This window comes from Python bivittatus, unplaced genomic scaffold (genome assembly GCF_059951505.1).
Source record: "Python bivittatus isolate LINGU-HERP-01145 unplaced genomic scaffold, Pbiv_v1 ctg000100_np1212, whole genome shotgun sequence".
Taxonomy (NCBI): domain Eukaryota; kingdom Metazoa; phylum Chordata; class Lepidosauria; order Squamata; family Pythonidae; genus Python; species Python bivittatus.
In genome coordinates, this window is record NW_028277038.1 from 7391105 (window position 1) to 7400093 (window position 8989).

The 8989-nt window shown below is 43.0% G+C and overlaps 1 protein-coding gene across 1 annotated transcript in view; it reads right to left on the bottom strand.

Moving 5' to 3' along the window:
- Window positions 1-2680: 2680 nt before the first annotated feature.
- The window catches only part of LOC103063482 (immunoglobulin lambda-1 light chain-like), a 55731-nt gene continuing 49422 nt past the window's right edge, over window positions 2681-8989 (bottom strand). Inside the window, exons 3-4 of the mRNA XM_088135396.1 lie at window positions 7739-7774; window positions 2681-3238 (exon numbers count right to left, since the gene is read on the bottom strand). Of these exons, the coding sequence (XP_087991522.1) occupies window positions 2904-3238; window positions 7739-7774 (371 nt within the window). The 3' untranslated portion in view covers window positions 2681-2903. The remainder of the gene's footprint in view (window positions 3239-7738; window positions 7775-8989) is intronic.

Sequence of the window (8989 nt, forward strand, 5' to 3'; positions counted from 1 at the left end):
TGAAGAAAGCATGAGAGATCAGAGTCATCATTCATTGAATTGCACAGAAGAACCCCCCAAAAGAGCTTCTTGTGATATCGCCAGTCAAGCAGTTGTAGAAGAGTGAGAAATGTTTTTGTAGGTAGCGTTTTGTCTATATTCAAGTTGTTTCTTATACATTCAGCCTAGTGCACTGGACCATTCTTTGTGTGAAAGGACTTGCCTAATTCCCTGTAGGGGAACTCTTCCATCAACTTATTTTAATGAATCATATAATGCACATATTGGCTGGCAAAGGCGGGTTACGGCTGGAGGTTTGTTAAAATAGAATTCTGGGGAAAAAACCATGTTTTCCATTAAGAGCGTAATTTTCTACTAGAATTCATGGAATGGATAAACCTTTGCGTTCCTCCTGTGGACAGTTCCTTTTTGTGTGTGTTTTCTGTGAGCTTTTTCTTCTTCTTATGGCCTTAGTCCTGCAGGTGGTGAAATATTAGCTCCATTGTTGGCCATAGAACAGAGTATTGGGAACTAATTTCTTTCTGATTAAAATATGTCTGGTCCATCTGAGTGTCCATCAGTTCCAAGACAAAGAGGTTGGGGTTACTTAGGGCAGCATCCATGAGATGGATTGATGGCCTTGCACAATGGAGCATATGTGCATTTACACTCCATCCTCAGAAAGAAGTGAAGTTCACGGAATGATGGCAGTGGTCAGAGAGGCCCTCAAGAACCATTATTGATCATCTCGGTGGATATGTCTATCATTGGCCACCATGTTGTTGTCATGCTAACTGGGAGACTTGAACTTCTCCATCAGCTTTGTCTGGTGGGTCTTAGCAAGAGAATGAAATCATGGAAGCTGTTTGTGCAAAGCCAAAGAATGCCCTGATGGCCCTTGATCCATTTCACAATTTGAGTGGTGACAGGTCATGGTATGGAATGCTGCCCTTGAGATCCCTGTGGTCTGTCCCTGGGCATTGAAGCCATATTTCTCCCATCCTATAGTCTGCGGCATTTGTGAAACCAAAGAGCCAGTCATGGATTCTTTTCCCTAAAGTGTGTGATGTTAATTTCCCATGAAGAGGGAGAATGATATATCGGGAGCTGCCTTATTGTCGTATTGGCAGCGGAAGCCTATAGCAGCCTGAATTGGAAACTCCTACCACCTGCCTTGATAGACTTGGCTGCTTCTAGTCCTCGGAGGAAAGGATCCAGATCGATGTATTTGTGTCTTTCATGTCCAATATAAGACCATATTCCAGGAAGTCATCGGAGTGGATGCAATTTGTGAATTCATGAAGTGTAAATCTGTGGGGCTACAAGGAGATTGGTATGGATGCGAGGGGTCCAGGATGTACTTCTAGATTTGAAGAGTTAGGATTGCCCTCAGTCCAATGCTAAGCTAGAAATAGTTCTGGATTGGTTATCCTACACATCAAGGATTTGGGTAAGCCCCATGGTGTTCATCTCATGATCTCTCATTGTTTCCCCCCATCTGGTGGCTTAGAGATATGTTGGGGACGCATCTCCTAAAGTTTCAGTACACCATGACTAATTTAGTTTCCTCCAATATAAGGAAGGCGCTTATGAAAAACATCACGTTTCAAGGACAAGAATGCACGGGGGCATCCTCAGGCTTATGAAATCCCGAGCAACAGTGCTGGAGTGTGATTTTTCTCTTTGGAATTTCTGGTATCACGTAACCAACTCACCCTTATGTCTCTAAAATCTTAAGCAGCAGTGAAGAGGAGGGTGGAAAGCTCACCCTTTGACCAAGAACGGTGAGATTTCATTGTAGGCTTTCTCATGATGGTGCAGTGAGTAAAACTTAATTTCTGGTGCCTTCGGGGACACAGAGAGAAGACACAGTCTGCAGACGGGAAATCAAAACCTTGATTCCACCCTATCTTGGTTTAATAACTCATGATTGTCTCTACCTCTTGGAAAATCTTGAAAGGGATACCTTTGCTAGTAAGGTCAATAGTTTATCTCTTCTCATCCTGAATCTGAAGAATCAAAGGGAGATCGGGTGCTGGTAGAAGAAAACGCCTGTTCTTTACTCCCTCAGGATTATATATTTATAAGAAAAGTGGTAATACAAAGCACAATGAGACATCTCCAACCTAGGTGCTGAACCCGGGTCTTTCTCGATCAAAATTAATTTTATTCCCCAAACCTTCAGCAATAGACTTACCACATTCTAAGGAACTGAGATTGTAAATGTCTCTGACAACTTATTATTTGATACGGCCTCATGGGGGATTGTATAGTTACAAAAGAAGGATGAAGTTTGGAATTTAGGAAGGACATTGTTGACATGGAGGTGGAAACGGAAACCTCAGGTTTTATGTCAGCTAGCAGACTGGTTGGCATTTGTGAAAGGATCGTAAGGCCCCGAGTTTGACCCCATACGTGCCCACATCTGCTGTCCTCTGTGTTGAAGATAAGCGCAGCCCACTGTCAATGGAAACCAGAGAGGGAGGAACGTGTGTGAGTTAATAAAGGTGCAAGAAATTCACTGCAGCACCCACGAATGCATCTGAAACTCGATGCAACCATTTTTCAGTGACGAGAGGTTCAGCTCTGTCCTTCTTGTATTGGAGCTGGCTGATCCGTGTGAGAAACAGGATGTTGAAACCTTAAAGCCTGTTTTTCCACACCCTCTCTTGTGAACAAATTTGGAAAACAACAGCACAAATGAAATATACCCATCTTTATTGGTCTTCTAATGGTAGACACTAAGAGAGAAAGGGAGGGGGTTGGACTTCAAGGGGTGTCGGCATGGAGAGGACACAGAGAGTGTAACTACATGAGAGAGAAATAGACGTTACTGATCAAGCTAAGATTCAGAGAGAATAAATGAGAGCCACGGAGGGGCTCTTTCCTGCTGCCCGATGGCAGGAGAGGGATTCATGATGGAATTAACAACTTCCAGAGGGTGACACAGACTTGGTAATGGTCTTTCCTTCGTGTGTCACTTCACAGGTGTAAAGGTTACTCTTTCCGTACACAGAGGGAGGCAAGGACAGGTAACTGCTGGCAAGGTATTTGTCACCCTGCTTGGTAGCTTTGCTGGTCTCCACTCCAGAGGTGATCAAGTTCCCGTCAGCCTTCCATTTCAGGTTGAAATTAGCTGGGTAAAAGTCGCTGATGAGACACACCAAGGTGACCTTGTCCTGGGCTGACCTCGGCCTTCTCCTGATGTCTTCCTGGGGAGGACTAAAAGCTCGCACTGTAGGAGAGACTGTGGGCTGACCTGGAAGAGAGGAAGATCTCATGAACTTGCACACTGAATCTTGAAACCTGAATACAAGACTGACTGAGAAACAAGGTGGATAAAATTACACATATTTTTCCTCATCAAGACCCTGGGGGAGGGACTAGGAAAGAAAATATCTCAAGGGAAAAATTTCCCAGAATACTCCATTGGTAGATGTTGTAGATGGATACAAGCTCTTTTGAAGTTCTTATTTCTCGATTGAGATAGGTACACAATGACCTCTCTCTGGATGCCTGATTAATTTCATATTGTATAGCTATTCTAGGTGACGAGGGGCGGGGGGGGGAGAATTCTTTAATTTTTTAAAGAGTTCTGTAGTGATCATTGTCAGTGTGACCATCCCAGCTGGCAGTCACAGTTGTTAGTGTGATTTCGCAAATGGTACAAAGAACCTGGGGAGATTTTCCAGGTTGATCATGGGATTAGCTGCTTCACTATATGTCCATACAATGCTGGGATTAGTCCCTGCAGTTTTCTTGGCAAGATTTCAGAAGTGGTTTGCCCTTTGCCTCCTTCTTCGTAGGGCTGGAGAGGGACTGGCCCATGGTCACCCAGCTGGCTTCACGCCTTTGTCTGCTTGTGTCTAGCCTGGAGGCTTAACCACAACACCAATGATTATTTAGTTGTGATTGGAAACTCCCCGCCTTATGCATATCAAGAATGCCCACCCCCTTTAATTAATTACTTAAAGAGTTCTGGTGAGGTTTACCAGAGACTCACAATCTCCAGGTCTCTAGCCTGATGCCTTAACTGCTACGCCCAACTGCCTCTCTAACATTAGCTATACTCTTGGGTTTTGTTTCACCCCACCTCTTTGTCCTGGGCATGCCTCTTCTGGCGAAGTCAGTCCCAGACACTTTCCTCAATAGCTAAGATCCAGAACAAGTACATGCTTCTGGTTCACATCCCTGACTGCTTCAAAAGTTTTCCACCTCTTCCCCAGGTCTACCATTTGATGGTTTTGAAGAACAGGGATTCACTGCCTCTAGAAACAGGTGTAGGCTTCTTTCGCTAAGCAGCATGTGCTAAGACTTGGAAATTCTCAAGTCAGAAACCTTTGGAAAGCTGCCGATCATTTGCAGTTTTTTGAGCCCAAAGATTTGAGCCAAGATATGCTAGGGACAGCTGAAACTTTCATTTTTCTCCCTCATAACAGGCTCTGCCAGAACACATATTCCTATGGTGAATTAGCAAACAGTGTGGTGGAAAGTACATTATTTTAATGGCAGATATTGATTAAGGCCAACCAAGAGAGAAACGGGGAAATGTAACATTGAACCCTGGAGCTTCACCTATGACACCTGCAGTTTGAACAGTCTCAAGGTAGAGAGAATAAAATAGATGCATTAGTCAGTATTACACGTGTTGGGATCAGGTAACACCTAAGATTCGGAGACCAAGAATAATTCATTTCTCTGTCCCTCTGCAAAACTCACACACACAGGGAGAGAAACCAGGAGAGGGGAGGGGAATATGAATATAGAAAATGCAGTTAGTTTCCAGTCTTTCTCCTGGCCTGGTAGAGGCAAGATTAATTAAATGTGACTAATTAATAAACCTCTTCCAAAACCCTTGGCAAAAAAATAGCAGGGACCCCGCCGTCACCAGGGGTCAACACTGACTCGAAGGTACCAGGTACAGGGATTCAGTGCCTCTAGAAAGAGGTGTAGGCTTCTTTCACTAAGGAGCACGTGCTAAGACCTGGGCAGTGTAAAGTCAGAAACCTTTGGAAAGCCGCAGATCATACCAGGTTTTTTGAGCCTACAGATTTGACCCAATAGAAGCTATGGTCAGCTGAAACTTTCTTTTTTCTCCCTCATAACAGCATCTGCCAGAACACATATTCCTATGGTGAATTAGCAAACAGTGTGGTGGAAAGTACATTATTTTAATGGCAGATCTTGACTAAAGCCAACCAAGAGAGAAACAGGGAAATGTAACACTGAACACTGGAGCTTTACCTATGACACCTGCAGTTTCAAGGTAGTCTCCAGACAGAGAGAATAAAATAGATGCATCAGTCAGTAATACATGTGTTGGTGCCAGGTAACACTTAACATTCGGGGACTAAAAATAATTCATTTCTCTCTCCCTCTCCAAAACTCACACACACAGGGGAGAAACCAGGAGGGGGGTGGGAATCTGGATACAGAAAAGGCAGTAAGTTGCCAGTCTTTCTCCTGGCCTGGTAGAGGCAAGATTAATTAAACATGACCAATTAATAACCCTCTTCCAAAACCCCTTGCCAAGAAAACAGCAGGGACTTTTTCATGTAGTCACAACGGGTCTGGAATTACTCAAAGGCAAAGCAGTTGGTGGAGTGGTTCAAGGAACCAGGCTAGAAACCAGGACTGCGTATTGTAGTCCCACTTTGGGCATGAAAGCCAGCTGGGTGACCCTGGCCCAGTCCCTCCCTCTCAGTCCGAGGAAGAAGAAGGCCAGGGCAAACCACGTGTGAAACCTTGGCAAGAAAACTGCAGGGACATGTCCAGGCAGTCGCCAGGAGTCAACACTGAGTTGGAGGTACCAAAATATTAATAATAATAATAGTAATAATAATAAGAATAATAATAATTGTAATGAAAAGTTGAAACTTAAAAAACTCCCTACGTTAAAGAAGTTAGCGTAGATATTCTCCCTGTGTTTCATACACTCTGCCACTTTAAAAGTCATATTTCAGTGATAAATATGGTTGGTTTTGGGAAGGTACTTAAGGCTTGAGGAGAAAGCTGCCTGAAAACCAGATTTGGCTCTGCTGATATCAGCTTGAAATAGTAAGTGTCTGGCATCCAGAAGTCTATCTTTTCACTTCCCTCTAAGCTATAACAATCAAGTTAGGATCACCCTGTAAATCCCTAATCCCTAATCCGTTTACGCCAGTACAGTCCCACGGAACCAAATAGGACACCTGAAATCATTGGTAGTTTGTAGTTTGGTGAAGAATTCTCAATTGAAGGTTGAAATTGGCTTTCATAAACAGATCCATGGAACACAACACTCCCATAGGAAGGAGCATATCAGTCAGTCAGTCAGTCAGTCAGTCAGTCAGTCAGTCAGTCAGTCAGTCAATCAAGGAAGCAACTGAAGGTACAGTATTTTGCATCTGGCCATTTTCAGCTCCATCAGGAATGAAAGGGTAGTACCCATACTTCAACAAAACAAATGATCTAGAAAGGATGTGCAGGAAACATGGTCTCCTGGTTTCTTTCCATATGTGTGTGCATTTCAGAGAGGGAGAGAGAAATGAACTATTTTTAGTCCCTGAATGCAGGGATGTCCCTTCTCTGTGACGGAGCAGTCTACCACGGGAGCTCCGACCCAGAATCCCGCACCTTTTTCTGGGAGAAACATCTGTACTGCACAAGAGAATTAAAGGGCAGAAATAAATTTGAGTTTTATGGGATGTGGCTTCAACCTAACTTTCTAAGAGCATTCAAGCTCAATGCAAAAGAAAGCGTGGCCAAATCTCTGAACCCAGATTTCTTTGGCCCTTACACGGAGAAGGTGGTAGAGATATCCAATGTATGTTGGATTCCAACTTGATGAGGCAGAACTTGAAAACTTTTTCTCAGTTGGTACCCATAGCCCAATATAGAGGAAAGATTCAGAATTTCATTCTGATCTCCTTATTCCAAGTTACCGTCTTGAAAGAATATGTATGACAAACATGGAAGCAAGAACCCTTCTTGCAGATCTCTCTAAGAAAGGCATCTTACGCTTTATAAGAGGTTCCAGATTTTTCCCACTCAGCTGCTCAATTTCTTAAGGGACCCATCTCAAATTATTCTTTGAAAGAAAGAGTTTGGGTGTAAATTTTGTATCATGCGTTTGACACATGAAGGAGAAAAGTACCAGAATTCTGAATATCTGGAAAACAGATAACATGAACCTCTCTAGTCCATTATATGACTTATTTGCATTAAATGGTTTGAATATAAGGCTGGTCCCAATGTCTAACTTTTTAGGGGAGGAAAGAAGAATTATGGTTTGCTACATGGGGGTAGATATTACGTTGGAGAAAACAGGAAAAGGCAGCGAGACCAAACTCCTTGATACCTGGAAAATCTAAGATGGAATGACAAGATCATCCTCTTTTTGACAGCCAACCCCATTCAGTTCCACTGAAGAGAACCCCATGAAAGTTCATCTCTCCATTGTCTTTTAATCCAGAGGAGAAATACAGTAGAGTATAACAGAAGCCATGAATGAAATTTCTCAATATTTCATTGGCCCTGGCCATCAAAATCAAAGAGTTTCCCCAGTGTATCTGGGGAAAAGAAGAGGGATTTGAATCAGCCTGTTTTGACCTGGGCCAAATATTCAGTTCTTATTGAAAAAAAAATCATCCTGGATTAATCAAAAGAAACTCTAAATTCAAACTGCATGAAGTCTGAGTAGGAAAAGAAGGGGAAAATGATGAAAACATGAAAATGTCACAAGCAGAAAGACAATTCTGAGATGAATTAATGGACTTACCTCCAACAGTCATCTGGGTTCCAGCTCCGAACACCCACCACAGTGACACGCACCTATACAAAAACCTGCTCTCACTTCATAGCAGAAAAAATCACTGACTTTTAAAGGAAAAAAATCATAGACCCCAATTCCTTATGAGAATAGAGCGGAGCATAGGGCAACAGCTGACTTCCTTGAAATGGTCTGAAATCCCATGGAGTGCATTTCGGGAGACACCAATGGTCCATTTTTGGAGTGGTAAAAGAAGGACCTGTTGGTGTTTGATACAACCTCAGGTCTTTCAAGGAATCCCAATCTTGAAGCAATTCCCTTTCTGGATGGAGGGAGATGAGAGATGAGAACCTTTATTCTCCTGGCCTGAGAAATGCAAAGAGGCTCAGATGTCTGCTGCTTTTCCAGTTCAGCGAAGGAAGAATATGTTTAGAAAGTGTGTAGAATATGTGTAGAAAGTGTGGCAAGTTACTTTGTAGGCAGTGAAGTATTTTCTGGGCTGTAACCGCTTCTGATGAACTTTGCCCAATGCACTGGATCTAGTTCTTGAAGTCCAGTTTGACCACTCTATTAGGATTTCTGTAGTCCACCATTAGCAATATCTTTGAGTAGCTCAATCAGAAATTGACTACTAGGAAGTGACCCCTTTCTGATTCTGATTTACCCTAACTATCTAAACGTCCTTGAGCATGAAAGCCGAGTGGATCCTGCAGCTTTACATTTCTCAGGACATCCAATATGAGGAACCCTTCCACGGAGGCACTGGACCATGGGTTCTGCCTGTCTGCATTCAGGTCTGCCTAATGCATCCTAGTCAGGGGAACTGAGATTTTTATGGAAGACTAAGAATTCTGGACAAGATTATCTGCAGGTTATCCTAGTTTGTAATAAAAGACATGATACCATCGTGACACTGTTGTGCCTGGTGGGGACATTTGGTTGGGTCCATTCTGGGTGAGTGGTGAGCTTTACGATGTGTACTTTAATGGAAACTCTGGGATAGGCTGCAAAATATCTTTTGAGAGCTGATGAACCACATCTTCTAAGACCTCAGCTCCTGTTCCAGGTGTTTTTCCTTGAGTGAGTGGAAGTGTAGCTTTTGTATCCCTGCAATTTGAACCTCAACTGATTCATTGATCTGAAAAGAATCTGGGATGACTTAAAACCTGTCCTTGCCACTTCTTTCTCTTCCATTTCTTATTTTGTCCTCAAGGAATAAGGAGTTATCTCTGAAGAATGAGAAGAAGCTTGGGAATAGCT